Raw genomic sequence first — 27,948 nt, 5'->3', positions numbered from 1 at the left:
AGAGTTTAATATGAATAAAACAACACAAAGTATAATATTGCACATTATTTATCTTTTATTGGATGAACTCATAGAGAACATAAATTTCCAAAATAAAACATTTTCTGTTCATGATAAATACATAAAATACCAAATATGTGCACAAATTAATTCAGATACATTAACCTTTAAAATGAATTTAATCTTTCTTCCTATTTTTTCAATAAAATGCTTCTCCTGTCAAAGGTTAAGAGTGACAGATATACATTTATAACTCTCAAAATAATACATTTTCTAAAATATAGGTATCATTTACATCAGAGAAAAGGTCAAACACACCCTTTATAATATGAAAACAACAAATGCTTAAACATTTGTAAGTATGCTAATAGGAAATAATGGAGATAGTATGATATGAACCAATATTGGGTCCCTGAAACGGCTAAAATAATTATTAAACTCTTCTATCATTTCAAAATTGTTACGAGATAATGTACGATTTGGGGTCAAATGAATTGTATTTGAAATTTCCCGAATTAAATGTTAAATCAATGAACTTTAATAAAATAGTGAGGTTTAATTTTAAAACATTTGCCTTTCATTGGTCATACAGCCATGACAGTAAGGTAAATTAAGTAATATGGTGAATTTGCCAAAAATGACAATTTGAAACACAGATGCTGAGAAATATTGACCACATGTGTCACTTAAAAAAATATTAACACAGAAAATGTATTTTATGTTTATCTACTTGTTGAAAAAAAACAAAAATTTGTTACTTGTGCTCTATACTTAAAACACCTTATCATACCTTCTCCGTTAGCTCCTAACATCATAATAATCAACAAGCATGTATATATTAAAAGCATACATAGAGATCACAACCAATAAGCAATTGTAACGTGGCAGTCCCAATTGTGGTGAATGGTCTCAAGGTTATTGTATACATCAGTGATTATTATAACAACTTCATTTTGCAAAACATTGTTTCATGAAGTTATAGACTTTTTTTGATGATTTTGTGCTCAATAAAATTTTTAAAAATACAATGGTAATTATCCTGCAATAGTCTGAGGAATCTCTTACCTGTTTCTAAAGCTTGAACAAATAAGATTTATATTCTATATTTTCAGACAATGAATGTTTATTGATTTATACAACTTCTCAAATGATAAAAAATGCAGTTTGACGTCTTACCTTATACAATCCATATCAATTCACAAATCAACTTTTCATGAACACATTTTAAATCATTTGCAAAAAAGAAAAAAAAATCATAATGTAGAAATGACTATATTATAAAATAAATATTTATCAATGGTGGATAAAAGTAATGGCGGCAAAAGTTAGTTTACTGGTAATAAATCTACAGAATTGTCAGACAATTAGAATTAAATCCTTGATTTAATACAATCAATGGGAATGGTAAAGAATGGGTTGTGAACATAAAAATATTATATATGAAATGACCAGCTGTTTGCAATATTAAATCATAGAATTGAGCCATCAGCTAATATACACTATTTAATGACTCTGAAAACAGAAATATTAATTCAAGGAAAAATCAAAAATAAGTTTGATATAATGTAAAAATATACCAAAAACAATGCTGTTGTCTCATCAATAGTTAAAAAATATTCATACAGTGATATTGTTTAAATATAAAAGGATACAGAATACCAAAGAACCACTGACCCAATTAGGTCCACATTTTTAAGCCCTGTTCAAACTTGGAGAACAGACTCACTCCCACTTTTAAGTAAAAACTCTTTAAATTCACTTTTATTCAATTAAGTTTTGTTTTTCATTTTAAAACAGAATAAAAGTATACATTTTTACTTGTAGTCTAAATGCTTTTATTATATAGTAAATATTAAAAGTAATTCCAAGAAAGGTTTGCATCATTATAAACATTGGGTCAATGATCGAACTGCTCAAATTTTCACAACATTAAAACATCTATTAAACTTCTATACACATTTGTATTAAGAAAACAATTTAAGTCACTTGAATTAACCCTTATTGCATTAAAACAAAAACAAAAAGGCTAAAAGTTAAGAGTTAAAGATAGATTGAAGTGACAGACTAAATGTACATTGACTATATACAGAGAGAGAGAGAGATTCAAGTTTAAACAAGAATAAAATAGACTTTCTATAAAAGAGATAAAATATCAACATACATTACAATCAATGTTTTCTCTAAATCATTCACTGTTTATTCTATCTATATGAACTTACATCTTTACAATCATTCATATCAATAGCAAGCATAAAAGAGTACACAAAAATATGTTAAAAGGAAGAAGACTATTTCCCTCTCTCAACAGATAATCCTTACTGCAATAATAAATATAAAATACGGCATTTATTTCAGACCCAAAATATAAAGACACTTTATTAAACATGTATTACTCCTTCGTGGGTGAAAGCAAGATAAATTAACTATTTTTTAAAGGAATATTTAAAGCTAAAATATCAAAATATTGAAAAGATTTCATCCATGTTTCTTTAATATTAATATGATTGGATCAAGACGTAAACATGTAGGGTATTTTTCATTGAGGCAGAAACCCAAAGACATTTACATTTTTAGCTACATTTATTTTTACCTGTATTTTTCATAAAGTATATTTTATTTTGTTTTTTTTTCATTTGCAAAATTTACTCTGACATGTATACATTTTCTGATGACAAAGACTTGCATACATGCATCTTTTTTTTTAATACATCACAATATAATATTTACTGAAATCAAGTCAGTCCGTGACAATAAATACAAATAAATGCCCTTTGTGATGTACACTGTATATATGTGCTGGTGTACATTGTATATACAGATAAAATAGTATAGATACATTATGTACATAAGTGTATACACAATTCTCTGTACAAATTGTCTTGGCACTACAACTTCCCAGGACTTTTAGGTATGATACTACTTCTACAGTTAGCCTTGGCGTTTTGATGTACAGCTTTCTGAAAAAAAAAAAAAATAACCAATCAAAACATATGATCAAAATTCTTGAATAAAACTAAAACATCTCCATTCAAAATATTACACTATTAAATATAAGTAATGAATAATAACGAACACGCAATTTGGTAGACTAAGACACTATTTGGTCAAATTTATCATTTTAAATAGGGGCAGGTAAATGGGTTTTATTTGTGTTCATATCACTGTAAAAACCTAGTGCAAAAATAATACAGTTGATCTGTGATGTACTTTATTTGGTATTTTTCTAATTGAAATTATGGTTTGTAGTGGAATTGTAATCTAGTACTGTGTTTTCACTAGTTTTTCTAGACATGGCAATGATCATTACAGCTTGATATTTTATATTGCCAACGGTTTACAGTTTGAAAGGGTTATGTGGCAGTACTGAACAATGCAAACACATGGAATGAGGATATCTGATTACTTAAGGGCATACTATAGTTTTGATCCCACTGTGATTTTTAAAGAAATTTGCATACAAGCTACTTTTTACTGATGACTGGTCTCTGCACATTGTGTGAGAAAAAAAAATAAAATCTCTGGTCATTATGCGGAATTAAACTTTCACAGGCGACCTTAAAACAATTCAAATATGTAATAAAAAATATACCCTAATGTGCTAATTTTAGAGATAAAAAGGGTTGAAATTTTCGACATTTACTCAAAACTTCATTTTCTATGACATTTCTCACTTTGGATTGCCATAACTATTTGTTTCAAAAGATAAACAACATAAGTGGATTTTTGTAAAAACATTTGGTATATCTTCTTTACATAAGTATGTTCTAAATTTGTGTAACAATTCTTTGGAATTGTTCATTTTCATTAAATTTTGAAGATTTTAGAAAAAATCCAGCTTTTTTTGCTGCATATCTTATCTAAATTAAAAAAAAAAATTGGTACAAATAATTTTCATACATTACCATCCAAATGTCATTTTAAAGAGGGGTCCATGTACTCATTTTCAAGCTTATGATAAAATTCAGCCAAAAAAAAGCATCTTTACCCACAGTCACAGTTTGACAATGGGAAAAATAACATTTTACGCAGCAGGAGGAATGCTACTAGTTCACATACTGATTTCTGAATCAGCCAATCTGAAAGACTTGATTCCCAACTAACCTCAAATTCATGATACGATTCCATCGTGGATGCATTACATACTCCACCACTTTGCACACAGCTTCCCAAGGTTGTTTGACTAAATGTATCATTTTGATTGGTTGAAGTGGTATAATGATTTGTCATGTGACTATTGCCAAAGTTCACTTTCTCACCTAACACTTTACGAGCGATTCTCCCTGATCGCCTTCTGTTAACAGATCTACTAGATGCAAGCTGAGAAAAAGTCAAATTAATGTACAGTACACGTTCAATATATCTAGATCACAGATCATGTTCAAACAAACAATTTATGAAACATCACCTTTTCAAGGCTATTACTGTAGGTTCATTTTTATTTGTGTGAATTTGGTAGGTATAGAATTTCAGAGTTCAACAAATTATAGATTTGGTGTAGAATTTGTCAAAACCACAAAATCAAGTATTTAAGAAAATTGAATTTTTGCTCAATCAACAGTAACTGGATGAATTTGCACGAACAAATTCACAACTAATATAAATACATTTTTCTGTGTTTGCAAAAGATAGTGAAAGAGTATTTAAAGAGAAAACATTTATTCAAATTTTGAAACCAAAGTTAAATATAGTGTAAAAAGCTTTTTGTTTTTTCATAGATTTTTGTGACGTCATTATATATACATATAATGCACAACAGTTGACATTTGTGTGATGGTATCTAAAAATATCACCAATGCATATGACAGAGTGACCAAAATACATTATTTAGTTTAAAATATTTACAATTTTACTGGCTGACGCAGGAACACGAGGACGAGGAGATGCAAATACACTGTTCTGCTGTAATCTACCACACGAAGCTGGTGTTCTGTTTGTGTCATTCATCTGAAATCAAACAAAATATTGTCAAATAAAAACTTTTCTTTCAGAAGTGAAATTGGAATAAATATGTGGTAAAGTGGTAGTAAGTCTTATATCCAACCTAATCAATTCTGAAAAACTGGTCATCCTTTCACATCTGTATATATAATTATTTAATAATGTACAATGCTGTTTACTGTCATTCATTTTAACAAAACAAAGGCTTAAAATTGAGGCATATAAATAGCATATACAAAACTTACTGATTTTACTTGAAATAGTTTTGGGTTTATATGAGAACATTAGGTCTTCCTTTCTTATTTTGCGTTAGTAAACAAGTTAACATCTATAGGAAAGGTAATCATACTGATATAAAATTTGGTATGTATAACCAGGCAAGATGAAAGGAATGAAATATGTAATTTTGAAAATTGTACATGCGCAACCTTCTAAGAATGGTTACAGAGAAGACAACTTCATTCCAATATAAATTCTAATATGACAACCTTATTTCGCTTTGTAAAGAAAGCTGTATTCTAATAAGCACAAAATATGTTTGACACATGCACACAAACTTACTGTTTACATTCTTGTTATTTTCATTTTTATCGTCATAAAATATATATATTTTAGCTGCTTACATAAAATTTCATTATATGTTGTTACTAAAACATCATTTATTCACCCTGCTATCAGTTTTTAAACTTATCAAATATGAAAATGTAAATAATTCACGGGGAGGAAACAGGAACAGCCAAACATTCCTCAGGCTTTTTCGTACGCTTCGACTGATAAAATTACTGTATTGTCCCATTAGAATCGAAATACTTCCTTAAGAAAACTAGAAGGAACTTAAGTAGTACATAGAAATGTTCTAAGTAACATGTTTTAACTATATAGCTAATCACCAACAAATTATTGGACAATGAGTTTCCATTATGCTTAAACTATGATTAAATAAGATATTGACTGCATTTCAGCATGACAGAACAGACAGGGTCTGCACACAAATAATTGATTGTTGTGTGATTAACATTCAGTGGGAAATCATTTCAGCATGACAGAACAGACTGGGTCTGCACACAAATAATTGATTGTTGTGTGATTAACATTCAGTGTGAAATATTTTCAATGTATTCATAACTCAAACAAATTTAACAATAAGTCAATTAGGAAGATTTTGAAAATTAAGTAGGTCAAACATGACTGGTGGGAAATTTGAACCGCCCATGTAAAAGAGGTAATGTTGTATAGGGTCAAAAATTTTGTCTTGCAATTGGTCACCTAAAGACCTTGAAGTCTTAATAACATGCAAAGATCAATCTACGATTTAACCTCCCTATCCCCACCAGATGGGGCTGGGTATTTATACAGCTTTCATAAACAGCAATCATCTGACAGGAAAAATCCAGGTTCATATTTTTATACACAAGTCAACTCTTGGGGTGGTACACACACATAAGATGCATTGATGCTTATTTTATTGGTCTACCAAAATAAAGGAGATAAGAAGTTATTCTGAAATAAACTTAATCAGAACACTTAACATCTTACTTAGTGAAAAAATAAACAAAATTGTTTCCAGGTTGTGAAGAAGAGCATTGGTTATTTCAAAAATCTTTGTTAGCCACATGTGTACTTTATTTTCTTTATCAGTTTAATTTTGTACAGATTTAAGCTTCCAACATTTGTCACAGGAGAGACAAACAATGTCTTTCCAGAGTCCCCATTTACCTGAATTCATAGAATCCATGCAAAAAAACAAACTACACATTAACAGAAGCATATTTACACAAACAATTTAATATTGAAATTATGAAAATCCATTATCATGCTAGTTACATAACAATCAACTCAATTCAACTCTTTGTAACAAATAAATGACCCTTACACCACTAACTCAATTAAATTAAACAAACTGTTAATTTTGATGATGATTCTTGCAAATCAAACCTTGCTCAACATTAGCTCTCAGAATAGTAAGTGTGATTACAGTTAAACATAAGGGCTGTTCCATAAAAAGATACATGTGATCCAGGGAAAGCACTTCCAAATCTTAACTATGGGTGGGTGTCATCTATGTTTTTGCATAGTGGAATTGTATGTGAAATTTTACTTTGCCTCTACATGTGGTTACCCCATTTTTAAAGTGCTTTCCCTGGGTACCATGTATGTTTTAATGGAACAGCCCTAACAAAGTGCTTGTTTATAGCTGTTCAATAAATATCTTAAAAAGAACTTACCAAGGACAAAATTTTTTTTAGCACTCCACAAACTTTTCAAAAGACCACATCTTAAGAAACATGGATAAAAGTGGCATGTAGTCAGTCTTTCTTTAATTGAACAGCCATATAAAGTGAGAAAAGTTTGCAGGATTATAGAAACAGGCAATAGTCAAAGGTTAGGGAAAGACAAGATCTATGGAAGAAGATCCTGTTTACCTTCACCTTTAAAGTGACTCGTAATGATGATGTCCCACTACTACAACTGCTACTACCAGTACTATTGTAATCAATCTAAATATAGCAGTAGAAAACTTATTACATCTCACTTCATCACTTCCTGTTATTGTAATATAGCAACTCTCTCATAAACATATCGGAAGAACGCAAAAGTGGATAGTTTGAGTTTTAACTGTGCAACTATGTATATACCTGTGATCATAAGATATGAATTTCTCAAATGCGACCCCCAAAACATTAGTGGTTATAAATTAAAATAGTAAAACCACCAATCCAATGACCTATTTCCTTGCCAAACTTGTTGTTTCTGGACAGACAATATTGCAGTCCTTTTATATTACTTAGTAAAAATTATTTGAATGTCTAACCAGGGTTTCCAACATTTTTTTTAGCCAGCCAGACATATTTTTGAACTCTTTCATATTTGTAATAAAAATATTCAGGCCAATCCAAGTAACGACTTGGATAAAAAGGAAAGGGAATTTTTTCACTGCACAGAGAGATTATTCAAAGTAGTTGGAGATAGAAATCTGTGTACATATTCAGACATCCTAATTTTGAAGAAGTTTTCCTAACATAAAATAAATTTTCTATTTATTGAAATCTTTCAGATGCATTATTACATTTCACACCTATGCCACACACACTTGACTATATAAAGATAATTTAGTTATGTATTTTTCAATTAAATCAGTTTTAATAGTGTTTATACAAACTAAATAATACTTTACTTAACCCTCTTTTCAGGCAAGAAAAAAATGCTGTAAATACAAATTATCCATACAACTTACTCTTCTTTGTTTATTATTTGGTGTCTTACTAGGTGTACCAATAAATCTCCTCTTGGCTGGAGTTGTTGGTTTACTGCCATAGATCATTTCTTCTTCCATTAACTTTGCTCGGGCCTTGTTCTGCAAAATAAAAATAATACACATGTGAAAACATTGGAATTTTTATCAACCAAAAAGATTCATTTTCAAAGGTACCAATTTTTCGTTGTTTAAGGAAACATGTATTTTCATAGATACTTAAATAGGTAAGTTAACAAATCTGCAAACAAGCCAATAAGAATTTCAATGTTGTTGAACACTTAAATATTTGTTAATCATTACCCATTAAATTATATTCTTTTTGTATATGCCAGCTTCCCTTCTTGAGCAAAGAATATTGTTGGGTAGTATAATTTCTGCACATTAGAACTTTCAATTGTCTAGTATAAAGTAAAAGCTGTTTATGCTTAAAATCCAATGAATATATTCATCATTTTCAGTAAATGTTAAGTTTAACAAACCCTTTCTTCTTTCTCTATAATTTTACTGCTTTGATGTGTTGCCCATTGTTTCTCTATATAGTCTACAAATCGCCGACCATCCACTAAGAAAGGTTTCTCATGTTGTTTTTCCCAATCTGCTATCAGTGTTTTAACATCCTCTTCAACCTATAAACATAAAACATACAAGATTTAACTATAACTGGTAAAAAATTCATGGCTTATGATCAATAATTAGTTACTTCATAGCTACATACTAAATATCACCTGAATATTTACCGAGAAAGAAGGCTGTCTGAGAGAAAAACTATGGATATCCCATAATGATCCGACCTTCTCTAGTATGTCTCTGCTGGATCTTCAGATATTCAACATTCAACAAACTAGAAATTTGTAAGACACTCATTACATTGTCTCTATGATCATTAAATTCCTAAATAATACTGACAGACTTTAAAAAACGCAACACATATTATGGTGATTTTTTATACTGATTAATCTTCAAATAACTTATACTACTATTCATGCTTTCTATACTTCTTTCTGTTTAGTAAAAATCAATACCTGACTTCCTTGAGGTAATTACCAGATTGTTGACAACGCATGAATTTCTTAAAGTGATATTTGAAACCCATAAATGATTTTTGAAGGTTTTTCTTCATGGATCATTTCTTTCAATCCATACCCACACTTAAATCAGTAGAGAAATGTTGCATTTCCTCATTGCCGAGACTGAGCAATGAAATCTGTATCTGACCACAAGAATATTACAGACAGGAATACGTGAACATGCTGTTGTTAGACAATTTCACATCAGAAACTCCTCTTACTGTCCTTACATCAACAAATTTGTTGATGACCATCCATGACCAAAATAATGTGTAGTGACAACCTCGTCAATAAAATTTGATTACACAATGTCATTTGCGAGAGATATTTACTGAAGCAAAGACAACTGTTATTCAAGTCATCAAAAGGTCAAGGCATACAGAGCCACGCCATAAATGTTTCCAATATACTGAAATGCCAAAGAATTGACTGCTGAAACACATTTTAAGCCTTAAAGTTTAAACCACATAATTGGCAAAACACACTGTAATCAGTGCATACCATATGATTTGAAGATTAAACATAACATAATCAAATCAAATTGAAAATGAGAATTAAAATGATAATTTAGTGCTGCGTTTTTAAAGACTGTCAGTATAGATTCTTTTAATAACACACCATACCTTAGGGAGCTCTTTTAGAACTTTTTTCCTTTCTTTCTCCTCTAGTAATAATTTTCCACCTCTGTTGTTGAATCGGTTTGGATCATTAGCTTTCCTCTGAAAAAACAATTGTTTCCTGGATAAGGGATGCAAGAACAATACTTAAGTAACAATAGAATGTTGTGAAAAGCATGTTTCACATGTATCATTAACTATCTAATGTACTTTTTGCAGAAAATACCCAAAACTTAAGATCTGGTATTCATTGATTGTTACGAGTTCGGGTTTTCATTCCAATAGTGCTAACTATCATCAGGTTTTATTTTGTTTTTATCTAATTCTTTAATGAAGGTTAATTTGACCTAATTTTAAGGTTGACATCATGTATCAAATGTCAAATTATCTTTTCACTCCATCATTTGTAGTGTTCAGCTTAGAAATGTGGAACAAAATTCTTAACCAAAGCAATATACTGTATGCATTAAAATGAATATCAAAGTGACATAGTTTTAGAATGGATCTTCGTCACTGAGCATGATGCATCAACTGACAAAAATCATTTTCTATCATTTGTATTAATTTAGATCTGGACCTAACACAAAACTTTACCATGTTAACAGAGACATCAAAAAATGAGTGAATGCAAGAAACACAATATATATAATTCAAATAGCAGTTATGATTATAACAAAAATAACAAAATTGCAAACACTGAAATGTCTCGACTGCTTAACTGATTATGATGAAACTTTATGTTGAAAGTCAACATCAAGGTCTAACTACAGTCAGAGGTCAGAAGCATTTCATCACTTGTAAATTCCTCCATATATTTATATAAAAACACACAAAAAAAATTCTCCACAAGTTATTTCTTGCTCGATTTAAATGATTTTTTTTTTCATGCAATAATTTTGAAATATTAGTTTGATTAAGCGTTTAAGGAAGTTAAGGAAATATCTGATAAAACAGACCAAATCACAAAAACTTAATGTTGACTAATGAACCATAAAAATGAGGTCACATGAAATCAATCCTATATGAGAGACATTAAATTGTCACCAGTAATGACATTAAAATTTAAAAAGTATTGGTTGAAGGGTTCATAAGTTATTACAAGGAAACTGTTAGCAGCTGCCTGCATGCCTACCATAATTCACCATTTTAATAACTACATATATTCCTGCACAAAATCCAGTTAAAAATAACTGCACTGGTCAATATGGCTTGCTACAGCGTGTCTGATTAGAGCTGTATATAATTTACTGGCACTATTTCACCTAGTACTTTCATCTAAGTCAAGAATAGGTTTAATACATCTTCAAACAATTTACTGGAATCAATGATATGTATAAGCACAGTGAGATATAAAATAACAATGCAATACCTTCCTGCCAAGTCGAAAGGGACCCTTTAATGACTAATTTCAATTTTTACCTCATGTTCTAACATCTTTTTAAATAGGTCAGCCCATTTACTTATATCTTCAAATAATTCTTGATGTTTTTCATAGTATGTTTTCATTCTCAAGACTTCTTCATCGTGTAGCTGTAACAATTCCTCTGTGAAATTTTCTGTAAAATTCAAAAAATATTATATTTATATTCAATATATTACAAAAAAATAGATGCTTTTTAAGATCATATGAAACAAGTTTAAGGTGACTATATTGTGTCAGAAGGAACTTATTGAACAAATGCATAAATTTAAACTGAACTAACACACACTATTAAACTGGTGAGATGATAGAGCATTGTTTATTCTTTTTTTTTAAAATATATTTTCCATGGCTTCCCATTTGTTAATTCATCTTTGTCATAACAGTTGTTAAATTAGTTGGTGTATTAAACTTTTCCTATTGAAACAGGTTGATAGTCCGTCCACATTTTACACTTGCGCTATGCAACTGCTAAATTTCTATCAAAAGGTATTATGACTAAGGTCACTGCATACAGAAAAGCTGACTGACAGCAAATTATAGTGCGGGAAGACAATAACTGAACATTTCTGATTATTTTTTATAAAACAAATGATTTTCTTTTTTTAATAACAGAAAGTCTATGTACACATATTTTATAGTAAAAACTATCCATTCAAGTATATAAAACCAATTAATCTTTTTTTTAAATTTAAAGGATAATGTGACTTTAAATGATATTGATGACAGTCAACATAATCTGTTTTCATCATTATGCTCAGTATTCCTTTCATGGCTTTGCTTTGTCAAACATAAAAATTGTAAGTTTTATTTCAAGGTGTTTAACATATAAATTCTAAGTTGTCTTTTTTTATGATCTATTTGCTCTGTCTAACATACATGTTCTAATGATTAACTAAGCCTTTTCTTTATCTTCTTAGTATTTGACTGATAAGTTGGCTCATATCATTCCATTAAATATTTGCCTAATACTTTTGTTATTTGATTTAATAAACTGTTAACACAGAGATATGTCTCGCCTATTTGTTATTTTGATATGGCAAATGTTGAAATTAAAATAGCAATACTTTAACATGTAAGCTATGCAAATATTCAAAGTCAATGAACCATGACTGAATGTACAGGGCTAAACAGTCTCCATGGAAATGAGATGTGCCAATGCTAATACAACTGCAAACCAAATACCATTGACTTTTCATAAGTCTTCCCTTTAAACAAACCTAAACACAAACATTACTGTAAATTCAGAAATTATTGCGATGTTTTTATTATTGCGAAAAATGCGACAGGGTTATAATCGCAATAATTTAAACTCGCATTTTAAAATTTTTTATATGAGTTAAACAGGATTTTTCTCAATATCGCAAAAATTAAAATCGCATTTTAGTTTAAAATGACAAAATCGCAATAATAAATGCACGCAATAATTTCTGAATTTACAGTACCTTGTAAACTATGTAAAAGTTTCAAAGTCAATGAACTATAATTAGGGGGTGGGGTTATATAATCTCCATGGAAATGAAACTTGCAAATGCCAATACATTTGCATACCAAATATCATTGACTTAACATTAGTGGTTCATCTTAAACTGACCTAATCACAAACTAATACATTGTATGTAAACTAAGCAAAAGTTTCAAAGTCTATAGACCATGACTGTTTGGTAAGGACCAAATATTCTCCATGGAAATGAGATGTGCTAATGCTTATACAACTTCATACCAATTATCATTGACCTACCACTAACAGTTCCCCTCAAACTGACCTAATCACAAACTAATACATGAAACTAAGCAAAAGTTTCAAAGTCAATAGACCATGAATGAGGGGGTGGGACAAAATAATCTCCATGGAAATGAGATATGCCAATGCTTATACAACTGCATACCAAATATCATTGACCTACCACTAGTGGTTCCCCATAAACTGACCTAATCACAAACTAATACATGTAAACTAAGCAAAGTTTCAAAGTCAATAGACCTTGACTGAGGGGCAGGGCCAAATAATCTCCATGGTAATGAGATGTGCCAATGCTAATACAACTGCTTACCAAATATCATTGACCTACCACTAGTGGTTCATCATGAACTAGACCTAATCACAAACTAATACATTGTGTACGCTGCTGCCAGAAACAGCATACCTATGTCTCGCTTTTTGACTCCGTCAAGGCGAGACAAAAATAACCTTCTAATTACCATATTTGAAAAAGAAAACTCGAGAATGCTTCATTTGAATTTTGATAAGCTCTAAGAAATCGTGTCAGACCAACAAACCTGATTTAAAAGCAGTAAAAGCCCTCTTCTGTTGTTGACTATAGTAACATTTGTCCCACCATTCTGTTAGTTCTTTCCTCATGCCTTCTACAAATCTTTGGATATTTTGAAATTTTAATTTCTCACACCGACTGATTTCTTCTTTCAACTGAAAAACACATATATGCCTAACATTTTTTGTCCTTCAATATTTTTTAAAACACATCATTATTGGTAATGCAAATCCTTAAGACATTTTTCTCGTCACTTCAAATGCATATAGGAAACAATCTGGCAATTTGATATAGCATTTTTTAAGCAGTACACAGTCCATTGTAATAGACAAATAGAGTGCACACGCTGAAATGTCTCGCCTTCTTTACTAACCATTGATTTTTATGTTGATAGTCCTAAATATAAAGCTTTATTACAACTATCACATAAACTTAGCATGATCCAAGAAAATGAGGTTAAGGTCAGATAAACCAAACTGGAAATACATTACACCTTACAATCATTTCATGCACCTAATATGCTTTAAATATAGTTGACCTATTGCAAATAGTATCTGAGAAACAAACTTAACCAGGAAAACTTAACACTGATCAATGAACCATGAAAATGAGGTCACGGTCAGATGAACCCTGCCAGACAGACATGTACACCTTACAATCATTACATGCTTTAAATATAATTGACCTATTGCATATAGTATCTAAGAAACAAACTTAACAAGGAAAACTTAAGATTGACCAATGAACCATGAAAATGAGGTCATGGTGAGATGATAATTTCCAGACAGAAATATATACACCTTACAATCATTCCATACACCAAATATAGTTGACCTATTGCTTATCGTATTAGAAAAACATACCCAAAAACAAAAACTTAACATTAAGCAATGAACCGTAAAAATGAGGTCAAGGTCAAATAAAACATGCCAGACTGACATGTACATGGTAAAATATTTTCATACACCAAATATAGTTGACCTATTGCATACAGTGTTAGAAAAACAGACCAAAACACAAAAACTTAACTTTAACCACTGAACCATGAAAATGAGATCAAGGTTAGATGACACCTGCCAGTTGGACATGTTCACCTTACAATCATTCCATACACCAAATATAGTAGACCTATTGCTTACAGTATCTGAGATATGGACTTGACCACTGAAACTTAACCTTGTTCACTGATCCATGAAATGAGGTTGAGGTCAAGTGAAAACTGTGTGACCCTATGTCAAGCTTTCTGCGACAAAAGTTGCAGGCTCAACAAAATTGGGGTCCATATGCATATCTTCTAGCTATTTTTATAAATCAAATTTACTGTCATTTAACCTAGAAAAAAAGGTATATTTTAAGCCAAAACAAAAATGTTTAAACTTTTATTTAAATACATAGATTCAGCATTTGATTCTGAAAATCAGAGGTGGTTTGAAATACCTCTACATGGTGCATATACCTGACAATTGCATAAGGCACAAAATAAAACATAGCTTTGTAGCATACAAAACTAGAATCAAATGGCAAATCAATATTCATAATATTTTAACAAGCATGCAAAGAAGCATTGTGGACAATCAACAACTTCTCCCTAACATGTTTAAAAAGAGGTCACATCTCCATTTGAAATACACATAGTAATACTTGTCTCCTTTGCCACACTTTTCCTCACATGTCAAGACAAAAAGCTACAAGCCAGTTTCCAAATGAAGCTTGGATATTATGTCATATTTTTGTAAATACGTTATCGTTTGGTCCTATTAGTTGTTCTTCATATCTAGGTTCACAATTAGTGCCTTTCAAGTAAGAACAGTTGATTTTTTTTTTATCTCAAATAACTTGCACTTTATAGTGTTGTTTTGTTCCTCCTACTGTTCTTTTTTTGTCATTTTACAGATAAAAATTTCACATATGTTTACTTACAACCCCCCCAGGCCCATTAAAAATGACTTACACATTTTTCAATTTAGAACATTTTGGTATGAATGTTACACTTCAAATCCAATTGACACACTCAAAAATTAATACTTACAGCTATAACAACAGGTTCTTTAACACTAGTTTTTCCTTTAGAAAAATTCGCTCTTTCACTTTCCCCTATATCTAGTCTGTCCCATAGTACATGTAATTTGTTCCATAGTTGATCTACTTTCTTTTTCATTTCTTCTTTCTCTTCCTCTAACTAAAAATAAAGAAGAAAACACATTACCTCAGTAGAAAGTTTTTTCAAACAAGATTTTAATAACGGAAAGAAAAGAAACAAAATTTAACAAATAACTAGATATAACAGTGTGTCTCCTCTTTGTACCCTAAGTTAAAGCTTTGTTTGCATACAAGGTTGGTTGCACTCATAATAGATAAACACAGGTAAGCAGGTACTTTTTTCAGTGTTGTATCAAAGCATGCATTTGTCTTAGATTCATGATTTTTTTTCATCAGATGTTATTGGCTTTGAACTAGCTTTCAGTAACTGTGAAATTTCTCAGAACCGTACTAGTGTCTCTAGTGTTTTTGTGCTTTAAATTTGTATTGATCAAATGAGTAAAGTCCTTTTTCATAGATTTTTATAAAGTTTGTTCTTATGCTGTGTTGTTACACCATTGTTCCAGTTTAGGGGAGTGTTTAACCCTGCCACATTCTGTATGTGCCTGTCCCAAGTCAGGAGCCTGTAATTCAGTGGTTGTTGTTTGTTGCTGTATATCATAGTTATTTTTCGTTTGAATTCTTTTACATATTATCCTCTCTTGGTCTTCTATAGCTGACTTTACTGTATGGGTTTTGCTCATTGTTGAGGCTGTACTGTCACCTACAATCTCTTTATTTAACATAACAGCAAATCAAACATATTTCACATGTTAAAGACAATTTCATAATATTGTAATTTTTGCAAATGCAGAGAACAAAACGCAGAGCAAGAAACATACAGTTATAATATTTGATTAATAGAATGATATCATCCTTTCAGAGCAAACATAAATATTCATTGAAGTAACAGATCTTGGTAAACTTTTTTTTTATTGGTGAATGTGATGCAAAATTAACCATCCAAAAGTTACTATAATTATAATAACAAGAATGTTGACCTCAATATGTTTAGAATGGCAAACTGCAATTATTTTTTTAACCTTTATCAGGTTTTTTAAAGATGTCAATCTAAAACAGGTATGTCACAGTCATCAACTGTTGAAAGAGAATTAATTATTCTGAGGATAATGCAAAATGAATTTATTCATTATTTCATAATGATATTTATGTGATCATAAAACTCAGTTTAACCAATATTTTTTTTTCTTGAACACTAAAAATTTTGAATAATCATCCAGTTTTGATAAAAACTGGATAAAAGTTAATACAGTTGTTTTCTTGTCTATCATTTTTGAAGTTTCTTTTTCTTTCGCACAATTTTTTATAAACTTCTCCATTTATAGCTGAACTGTCCAATTACATACCTCTACTTTTAACACTTTTAAAGCTTTCATATTTTCTGTGGAGAGCTGGAATGTGGAGTCTGATTCACAAACAACATCACGAGCAAATTCTGTTTCTGGAGATCTTTCCATTTCCGAGAATAGCTTTATAATTTCTTTTTTTGAATTCACAAATTCATGGAATCTTTTATCCTGGAAATAAAATGTAAAATTCACTTCAGGGTTCTCACTAAGATGAATCCACAAGTCCAGGAGTCCAATGAATTTAACTTGTGGCAAAATATTCGAAATATTTAACTTATTGAGGCCAGTTGTTTATATTTTAATCTATAATTAACTGTGATTATGGATTATTATTTATTCAAATTACACCATTTTCAATAATGAATAAAAAAAAAATGTACTTTCACTTTATCTAGTAACAACCAAAGAATTAAAGTATGTCTAAATAAATTGATTATGACAAAGTATCAATTGGCCCTGTATTGCAGATTTTCATTAAAATTTGTAAGCATTTAGAAATTGTTAAACTCCATCTGAACAACAAAAAAAAAAACAGATCATATACATGTATGTAGCATTTGTACTTCGGGAATCCCTGTCTCAAATTCAAGAACATTTTTCAATTTGCAGACAAAAATTTAATACCCTTCCACCTTCACTTTGATGATTGTTGCTTGCAATGTCAGATGGCAAATATTTAATGCATATAAAGGAATATTTTTCATAATTCAGTTTATAATTATAAAAACAAAACAAAAATCCATTTACTAAAACGGATCATGCTGATAAAAGATTATAGTTTATTTGTTTTTACCTTTTCTATTTTCAATGAAGCAACATGATTTTCCAAAGCTTGGAGCTGTTCTAAGGTGGGAGTACTTCCTGAAGGAATGTAATACGGTGTTAAGCACATTATATCACATAGGTGCTGATCTTGGTCTTTGAAATGGTTGAATTTTCTGAATCTCTCAGCTTTTTCATTAGAAAGGGTTTCCATTCTCATTTTCAAGTCTTTTTCTGTCTGTAGCATTGAATATGATTTCTTGTACTGAAATATATGCAAAAATAAAATAAACCAAATCTTGATGAATAGGAAAGAACACTGCATAATAGTGTATGTAAATATTTGAAGAGAACAAATCAGTTGTTTTATCCATCATGTCCATCAAGATATTTTTTTAGTTAAATTTTCTAATGACATTTTTCATCAGCTACTGACCGAAGATATCATGTTGGTTCTTCTTTCTGTAAACCAAATTTCTTGTTTGTAACAAACATCTTTAAACCATCTTTTTATTAATATATGACAAAACTTTCTAGAGCATATATAGTATGGTTTTTTTTAAAAATCTAGTAAAATCAGTGAACTGTGCACATATTGGCTAATTCCAGTTCATCAAACGGGCTGCAACAAATCATTGTATTATATTGCATTTGAAAATGAATTACTGCATTACAGTGTATCTTTTTAAAAATAATATTTTTGATACTTAATTTTTTTTAATTTAAAAGTGTTACTACATAATCTCCAATTAATATATATACTGTAATATAAAATATAAGGATGGGGGTGTTATGTTAGAATCTATATACATGTACATGTATAAACATTTTTTGGGTGATAATTATACCTGATAATCAGGATAAGACATATCTTGGCATAATTCTCTGACTTCTTTACTATATTTTTCTATTCTGGTTCTGATCTGATTCCTCAACATTTCTTCCTCTTGAACCATTTCCTCCAGTAGGTTGCGGAGATGTTCAACAACAGTCTCAGAGCGCTGCTTTTGTTGCGACTCACATATTCCAATATCAACCCAAATGTTATGGAACTTTTGCATGGATGACTCCAGGCATTTTGCAAGGTCATCTCTTAACTGGCTGTAAACATGGTAAAAGTCTTATCATAAAATGAAACAGGCAGAAAAATTGAATATGATCATGAATTTTTTTAACACACAAAGCATAATGTGAACTTTGACATTAGTTGACAAGGCAGGTTACACTACATTGTAGCGACTGTTGAAATCAATGAAACCGTAGAGCATGGTAATTGCACTCCAAATTTCATCATTGTACCAGCTAGGATTCGATCCCGACACAGCAAGCCACAGCTACAAACTGAGCTAAAGGAGTACTCCACTAGCTCAGCTTATGAGTGCTTATTTTATAAGGTGCAACATAAAGTGTGACATCAATGCTGCTTTTTCAAATTGCATGAATATTTAAATGAATGTGCTGAAATTGTAGGAAAATCATTAAAATTTCAATAAATATTAAAGGAAAGATAACTTTATCATTGTCTATGAGTACAATGTACATTTTTTCAGGGCTAAATGAAGGTACCAACGCTAGGTGTTGGACGAACAAGGGCAGACAAAAATGATGAATACTCAAAATAAACTACTCTTATTTACCAACCTAAATTGTTTTTTTATTTGTTTTCTCTTCTTATTTAAGAACATTTCAATACAACTTGTGCAGAAATCAATGCAAACAATACCAATGTATTTTTTCAAAAAGTGTCGGACAAACTGAGACAGATTTCATGGGAGAAATTAAGCATTTAGAAATGAACTACATGATATGTTTAAATAAACTGAGTGATTAAAAAAAATAACGATTAAATAATATTTTCGTTAGTTAAGGATTTTCATTTACTCTGGTGCTCCAAAAAATGAACAAGAAGTTTATAATTGAACATAATAAAATGCTTCGCTGGGGCGCAGCTTGATACGACCGCAGAGGTCGAACCCTGAACAGTTGGGGCAAGTATGGACACAACATTCAAGCTTGATACAGCTCTGAATTTGGATTGTTATTAAATATTTGACAAAGCATAGGTTTCTGACACAGAAAGAATGTGGTCTAAGAACTTGAATGTTTTTAATTTACCTATTATGGTCCAATGTCCAAAATCAAAATACATGGTTAGATTCAGCATATCAAAGAACCCCATATATTCAATTTTTGTTAAAATCAAACAAAGTTAAATTTTGGACCCCAACTTGGACAAACTTGAAAACTGGGCCCATAGTCAAAAATCTAAACACATGTTTAGATTCAGCATATCAAAGAACCCCAAGAATTCAATTTTTGCTAAAATCAAACTAAGTTTAATTTTGGACCCTTTGGACCTTAATGTAGACCAATTTAAAAAATGGGACTTAAAATTAGAAATCTAAATACACGGTTAGATTTGGAATATCAAAGAACCCCAATAATTCAATTTTTGATGAAGTCAAACAAAGTTTAATTTTGGACCCTTTTGACCTCAATATGAACCAATTTGATAACGGGGTCCACAAATAAAAAATCTAAATGCATGGTTAGATTCAGCATATCAAAGAACCCCATATATTCAATTTTTGTTGAAATCAAACAAAGTTTAATTTTGGACCCCAATTTGGACCAACTTGAAAACTGGGCCAAAAATCAAAAATCTAAATACATGTTTTGATTCAGCATATCAAAGAACCTCATATATTCAATTTTTGCTAAAATCAAACTAAGTTTAATTTTGGACCCTTTGGACCTTAATGTAGACCAATTTTAAAATTAAAAATCTAAATACACGGTTAGATTTGGAATATCAAAGAACCCCAATAATTCAATTTTTGATGAAATCAAACAAAGTTTAATTTTGGACCCTTTTGACCTCAATATGAACCAATTTGATAGTGGGGCCCACAAATAATAAATCTAAATACATGGTAAGATTCAGCATATCAAAGAACCTCATATATTCAACTTTTGTTGAAATCAAACAAAGTTAAATTTTGGACCCCAATTTGGACCAACTTGAAAACTGGGCCCATAATCAAAAATCTAAACACATGTTTAGAATCAGCATATCAAAGAACCCCAAGAATTCAATTTTTGTTAAAATCAAACTAAGGTTAATTTTGGACCCTTTGGACCTTAATGTAGACCAATTTAAAAAACAGGACCCAAAATTAAAAATCTAAATACATGGTTAGATTTGGAATATCAAAGAACCCCAATAATTCAATTTTAAATGAAATCAAACAAAGTTTAATTTTGGACCCTTTTGACCTCAATATGAACCAATTTGATAATGGGGTCCACAAATAAAAAATCTAAATACATGGTAAGATTCAGCATATCAAAGAACCCCATATATTCAATTTTTGTTGAAATCAAACAAAGTTTAATTTTGGACCCCAATTTGGACCAACTTGAAAACTGGGCCAAAAATCAACAAAAATCTAAATACATGTTTAGATTCAGCATATCAAAGAACCTCATATATTCATTTTTTGCTAAAATCAAACAAAGTTTAATTTTGGACCCTTTGGACCTTAATGTAGACCAATTTGAAAACTGGACCCAAAATTAAAAATCTAAATACACTGTTAGATTCGGCATAACAAATAAATAAATGTGATCAAAGATTTTACAAATCTAATGCGCCATACTGTGCAATTAAAGATTACTTCTTGAAATTTTCAATATTTGAAATTTGAAAAAAAAATATTTGAAGAAAAATTCTTTTTAATTTCTGAAATCTGAAATGAGAAAAAATTGACCCCCCACAATTTCTTTTTATCCCCCCCCCCCTTTTTTCCCCCAAAAAATTCTTTCCCTCAAGATATGGTCATAATTTCAATTCAAATTTCCAATGGAGTTGGCAACCATAATTACCCATTTAAATTTACCATAGTGCTAACTTAATCTATTTTATAATAGAATTAAAAATATAGTGTCAAATCTTTCATATGGATTTTTTTGTAAAAAAAAAAGATGCAACATTTGCAGATATTTTTACTGGTCTTCCTTTATAAATATGCATTTCTTTAAACATAATTTAAAAACAGTGTAAAGGAAGTAACCAAAACGTTGTATTTGGATTACTTCCCTTACACTGTTTTAAATTATCTTTATTGTTCATTAACCATTACTTTATACATAATTTAAAAGCAGTGTAAGGGAGATAATTTCAATGATGTATTTGATTTATCTCCCTTACACTGCTTTAAATTGTTTTGTACTAAAGTATTTGTCCATTAACCAGGACAACCTTGTTTTTCCCCCTTTTTTGCCCCTAATTCCTAAACGGTTTGAGCCATAACCCCCCAAAGCAAATCCTAACCATCCCTTTGTGGTATGGAAACTTGTAGTATAATTTCAAAAGATCCATACACCATTCCACAGTTATTGTCTGGAAACTAGAAAATGCTTATTTTTGGCCCCTTTTTGGCCCCTAATTCCTTAACTGTTAGTACCATAACCCCCAAAATCAATCCCAACCTTCCTTTTGTGGTATTTAACCTTATGGTCAAATTTCAAAAAGATCCATTCACTTAAACTAAAGTTAGAGTGCGAAAACCAATGTGTCTTCGGACGACGACGACGACGACAACGTCATACCAATATACGACCACAAAATTTTTTGCGGCCGTATAAAAATTACCGTTCCTACTCGCTTATTAGTCGGAAAATTGGGAGTAAAATTCATAATCCAGAGAGGGGGGGGGCGACTAATAGACGAGATCTAGCGACCAGAGGAAAAATCCAAGCTTGAGAAAAGTGGTCAGGAGTGAATTTCCAGGTCAAAACTACGTTTTTGATTGCCAAACCTACATAAATCAATAAATAAAAAGTTTTTGTTGAAAATAAATGACTTCAATACTGTCTTTGTGTTTTATTTGTTCTTTGGTAAACATTTTCTGCAAATTCGTGTTGAAATTCTACCGTTTCCGGTTTGTGTATTGATTTTCATGGTCACATGGTTTTCCTATAAACCCAAAAGAAGAGCCAAGAACCAAAAATGAAAAGGAGATAACAATGTACCAAATATGTGAAAGGATGTTTTCAGCGGAGTTATTGTGTCATTATTGTGATATCATGATATCAATTCAATGCTTATAAATCATATAATAATCAAAAAATAATTTTAAGATTCATTCCCAAAATCAAAATATTATTCATTATAGTGTCTCAGGTAAACAAAAATTACAAAATTGATTGACAAGCCAATATAATCCATTGATAACCCCAATTAAGAGACAAAGAGTTGTATTCACTAAAGGTGTGAAAACTATCAGTGATAGGTAAACAGATGACACTAATGAGTTGGAGTTAGTTATTTTAATATATTGATTAGCTTCACTTAATTTTTTTAATCCTTTAATCATCACAATATAATAAGAATTATGAAGTGTTCATGCTCATTTAACACCGAGTTATGTATGCTGTGAAAAATATTTTCATCAAGTGTTGATTGACTTTAAATTTTTCAGGTTCATATTGGTTTATATTCGCTTTTCTCAAACAATAGGTTGTTAGTCATACCCTACAAAATCATTGATGCATTACGTAAACAACACATGGCTAATCTGACATTTGAACAGTGAACAAAACAAGAGAAATGAATACATCTTTATTATTAACAGCAATATAAAATATCATGATGAGCATCAACTAAATTCAAACCAAACAAACATTAATGCAGAAATGAATATTATTCCTGGATTTGCATTGGTTTTACCGGCGTTCAGTTACTGTCAGCTGAAAAAAAAATGCCCAAATTTTGTCCGACTTATACGAGGGTCAAGACTAAATCCTTAGAATTTGGAGCTGAAAAGGGACCCCGACTTATAGTAGGATCGACTATTAAGCGAGTATCTACGGTAATGAGACGATACAAAAAATGAGGTTAAATAAATGAATGGGATGTATCCCCTTTTTTTCATACAACAGATTTTCATTTTTGATTGAAAATATCTGCATTGTCACAGTACAGCTATATTTTTTTATAGAAAAGTGACGATCTGTTATTAGATATTTATAATCAAAATTGATGTTGTTCAACAAACATTGGACGGACAGCAGTTCTGCTAGTGTTGGGACGAACAGTTGAACAGATAAAAAGACATAACTTACATTATTACAGAGAAATAAACAGTTGTATGTAGTAAATTAAAGTAGTATAATATTCTTTTTATATCTTCATGTTAATATTGATTTTAAGAATACTAAATGGTCCGTTAGTGATTTCTTTCTCTTTTGAGTTTTGGGACGAACAGAGACAGACTGTTGTTTTTTTTGTGTTGGGACAAACAAAGACAGAATTCATATAAATGAACAATATAAATTTGTTTTTCAAAATTACTTTAAATAATAAAATAAATGATTCAATCGTTTTTGATTTGATTTGATTTTTGGTGTTTTAACGCCACTTTTAAACACCGCTTTTGGGCTATTTCGTGGCGGCCAGTTTTTATTGGTGGAGGAAGCCGGAGTGCCCAGAGAAAACCACCGACCTTTGATAGGAAAACTGACAATCCTAGTCAATTAAGATTGGAGTCGAGTGCACCCGCATGAGTGGGGTTCGAACTCACAACCTCAGTGTTGACTGGCTAGTGATTACAGTAGTGACTACTTAGACCACTCGGCCACCGAGGCCCCTCAATCGTTTTTGATACTGAGAACCTTCAGGACTTATTGAAATATACTCATAACTAAAAGCAATGAAAAAAAAAAGCTTTTTGATTAGTGTTGGACTAACAGCAAATTGAATAGTGTTGGACAACATGAAGACATATATATTCAACTGAATTTATTGTTATAAAAGGAAATAAATTCTATGGTGGATTAAAAAAACAATCTGTTTACATTTCAATGTAGATTAATGTATAATTGAATACACACAGTCAGGGGTACTACTTGTACAAGTTATTTTTATTTACTTGAAGAAGTAAATAATAATATACTTATATAATTAAATTTGTTATGTTCATATTTTCTTATAAGGTTTGAATAATCTCCCCTTAATTTTCTCAAAAAAATTACTTGTATAAGTAATTTTATTTTACAATCCCTAAAATTCTCAAGTTTTGGGATGTAAAAACATGCCTTTAACAATTTTTCTCTGGTTAGCTCATAATTTTTTATTAGAGTTCAACATTTCATCTCAATAATTCAACAAAGAAACTAATTGAGCAAGGCCTTCAAAAATTGCCCCTTGGAGGCTTGTAAATGAGCAGTGTTTTGAAGATAACAGACAAATGAGATTTTCATTGTCCATGAAATTACACTTAAATGATAAGTAAATACATCTGCAAAGGACAGACAATTAAAAATTCTAATAGAGCAAAGAAGTCCTGAGAAATTCAAGAAAAGAAGATAGAATCATGACTTTTTTACTTGTATAAGTAAAAAAATTGAATGTCTAAGGGACTAAGCCATTAAAATAATTTACCTATACAAGTAAATAAAATACACTTGTATAAGTATCTTACAAATTTACTTATATAAGTATATTAATATTTACTTCAAGTAAATAAAAATAACTTGTACAAGAAGTAACCCTGACTGACACAAGCCTGTAAAGACAACTGATAAAAAATATATATTGAAAGTGGTGTTGGGACGAATCAGGACAGACTTCCTGCAATAAATAGAGGACTTTGCTTTATGAAACAACCACTGTTACAATAAAACACATAAATTTAACTATTCTGATGTACAAAATTGTCTTGTACAAGTGAAACACTGTTAAAATTAGACCAACAAATGACAGACTCACACTGGTGTTGGGACGAACAGAAATTTTTTTAGACAGACACAAACTTATATTGGATGAACCAAAGATTTTATAAGGACAGACACACTTTCTTTTCCATGTAAGCTTCCATTTTACAGCTAATTAGCATATCATGGAATGCAATGTGAATATTTAACTGAGTAGATCATCATAACTGTCATTGTAATAACTTTAGACTTGGCATACTCCCAAGAATTCATTTCTACATATTAAAATGTTATCCGTTACATGAGACAGACATGGAGCAAGATTTTCATTTTTATGTATTTTTATTCGGATGTCAATGATTTTCTTCTCTTTGCATATGTTCATTTTCTTTTTAGAACAAAAGTTGGTCAAATATTATATTGAGAAGCATTTATTATAATTATTTGTTTCTATAGGTCACTTCAAATACTAAAGCAAGATTTGGACAGACACTGTTACATCCAACCCCTTATTTTTTTTTCCTAGTTATTGCGGCAAAAAAATCAACGAAAAAGAAAATATTTAGTAATCAAATAATTTTTACACATTCATTTTTCAAAAATGATTCATTTGACTCATGTGAACAGTCGTATAACTGCATTTTGCTCTTATACATTCTTCAATGTAACATCCTGTCACAAAATTGAGAGGGGAAAAGCCCTTAAAATGACATCAAATTCTAAATTTTCAAATTTTCTTACCACTTGTAAATGTATATTTATTTATTTTGTCTCTTTATATTATAATGAACATAAGAAAACTGAAACAGTATGAAAATAATCATCCAATTATTTCCTAAATCAATCTTAAGGCAACTACACCAAAACATTGCACCTTAGCAAATAAGCACTTTTATATCAATTTCCTCCTTTATTATCTACTAGATAAGGGGAAGCATTGCTGCATCAAAGAGGAACTAATGATAAAATACTATGTTATGACTCTGCATACTTCAATTATCATAGGAAATAATCTGCAGTGTTTTCCTAAAGAACCGGCCGCCAGCCAAATTGACTGTTTCAGTTTTTTGGCCGGTTCAAATGTCATCAGCCAAAAAAATAAATGGGTGCATATATTACTTATTGGATTATTTTGAGCGTCACAATTATCAATATTGTTCTTGGTTTATATTTACATTTGAGAGTTCCTGTTAGTATTTCTATCAGAACAATCGGCTGTTATCCATCGAACAAGATTTCTTAGGAAAATCCCGAGAGATATCGAGTATATATACAAAGTCGTGCCATGTGATGAATGATGACACGTTCAGAGATTTTTTCCCCGCTAAGCGACACAAAGTGTGCATTTTTACGATAATATATATTGATAACATTTGCATGCATGAGTTTGATTGTTTTTCAATTTGTTCTGTTGTGTTTAGTTTAATTCGCGAATGAATCAATGGCATGATAATTGATTTGCATGACGGTTCGAATAGACCCACCAAGGCCTGAAAACTTCAAACAAATGCGGAAAATTTCCTGATTTTAAGTGCAGACATAACTTTTAGAAAAAAGTACTGCTAATAATATGTCCATTTGACAAGCATGAAATCTTTTTCTTAAAATTCACCAGATGCCACGATTTTGAGTCTAGATTTCAAAGTTTTTTCTGCGACTGCCTACTTATTCATGAATAAATGGAAAACCCCGATCTGTAAGTGATTAAAGGGACCTCTAAAATTCTGTGTGGTCAAAAAAGGACAGAATACAGAAAAAAGGAAATATTTAGTTTCTGTCAGGGGATAAGAAATACAAACAAATATTAAGGTAAACTGGCCGCAAAGCAAAATGTACTTGTGAATATTAAGTTGGCCGCAAATGGTTTTGGAGACCCTGTGTCTCGCCTGAAATCTATAGAAAACAGTCGATCAGCACAACATGATAAATTGTTTGGCTTTAAAAAGAATATTACCATAAAAGATTGGATTTAATATACCTAAACGTAGTAGAATAGACAGTTTGGAAATGGACCAATGTCTTGAAGATGAAATACATTTATATTTCTAAGGTGTTTTATGCAGCTTCGGAAGCCATTACATACTAGTAGTTGGAACTGTCATTGTATTCAGTTCTGCTTGTACAGAGGTAGCTAAAAGTTTATGTTTGTTACAGAAGTAATTTTCCGAAAATGGAGTCAGTTGGAATATTGGTGAATTGGTGTTTTCTTTTTGCAAAAGCTGCCGACTTTCAATCCGATCACGAGTCTAAACGATAATTTGACTGTTCTTTGATTTATAATTACATTTCATAATGCGAGTGGTATGATTTAACGTGTTTGTGTTGTACAACTTACGATGGGGATGACATTTTTGCTCAAAAATTACATTCGACTATTCAAAACATATTTCAATGGCGCTTCTTGGTTTAAATTCGCTTTTTATGTTAGAGTATTTTTGATTGGCCCATGA

General features: G+C 30.6%; 1 protein-coding gene across 2 annotated transcripts; it reads right to left on the bottom strand.

The window, feature by feature from the left end:
• Positions 1 to 30: 30 nt before the first annotated feature.
• LOC127735823 (protein regulator of cytokinesis 1-like) lies at positions 31 to 27,912 on the bottom strand. 2 transcript variants are annotated; one of them, XM_052246206.1, is made up of 14 exons: positions 27,834 to 27,912; positions 18,631 to 18,883; positions 17,814 to 18,047; positions 17,018 to 17,188; positions 15,601 to 15,750; positions 13,579 to 13,726; positions 11,298 to 11,434; positions 9,885 to 9,980; positions 8,674 to 8,820; positions 8,174 to 8,293; positions 7,362 to 7,436; positions 4,843 to 4,944; positions 4,102 to 4,317; positions 31 to 2,957 (listed from the first exon to the last, which is right to left on the bottom strand). In XM_052246206.1, exons 1-14 carry the CDS (start codon positions 27,845 to 27,847, stop codon positions 2,886 to 2,888), a joined length of 1,935 nt encoding a protein of 644 aa, XP_052102166.1. In that variant the 5' UTR covers positions 27,848 to 27,912; the 3' UTR covers positions 31 to 2,885. The 2 variants fall into 2 exon arrangements, with proteins under 2 accessions (XP_052102166.1, XP_052102168.1); XM_052246208.1 differs by lacking the exon at positions 7,362 to 7,436.
• Positions 27,913 to 27,948: the final 36 nt, after the last annotated feature.

Source organism: Mytilus californianus, unplaced genomic scaffold, assembly GCF_021869535.1.
Source record: "Mytilus californianus isolate M0D057914Y unplaced genomic scaffold, xbMytCali1.0.p SCAF_3, whole genome shotgun sequence".
NCBI classification, from domain to species: domain Eukaryota; kingdom Metazoa; phylum Mollusca; class Bivalvia; order Mytilida; family Mytilidae; genus Mytilus; species Mytilus californianus.
This window is presented reverse-complemented; position numbering and strand designations above follow the sequence as displayed.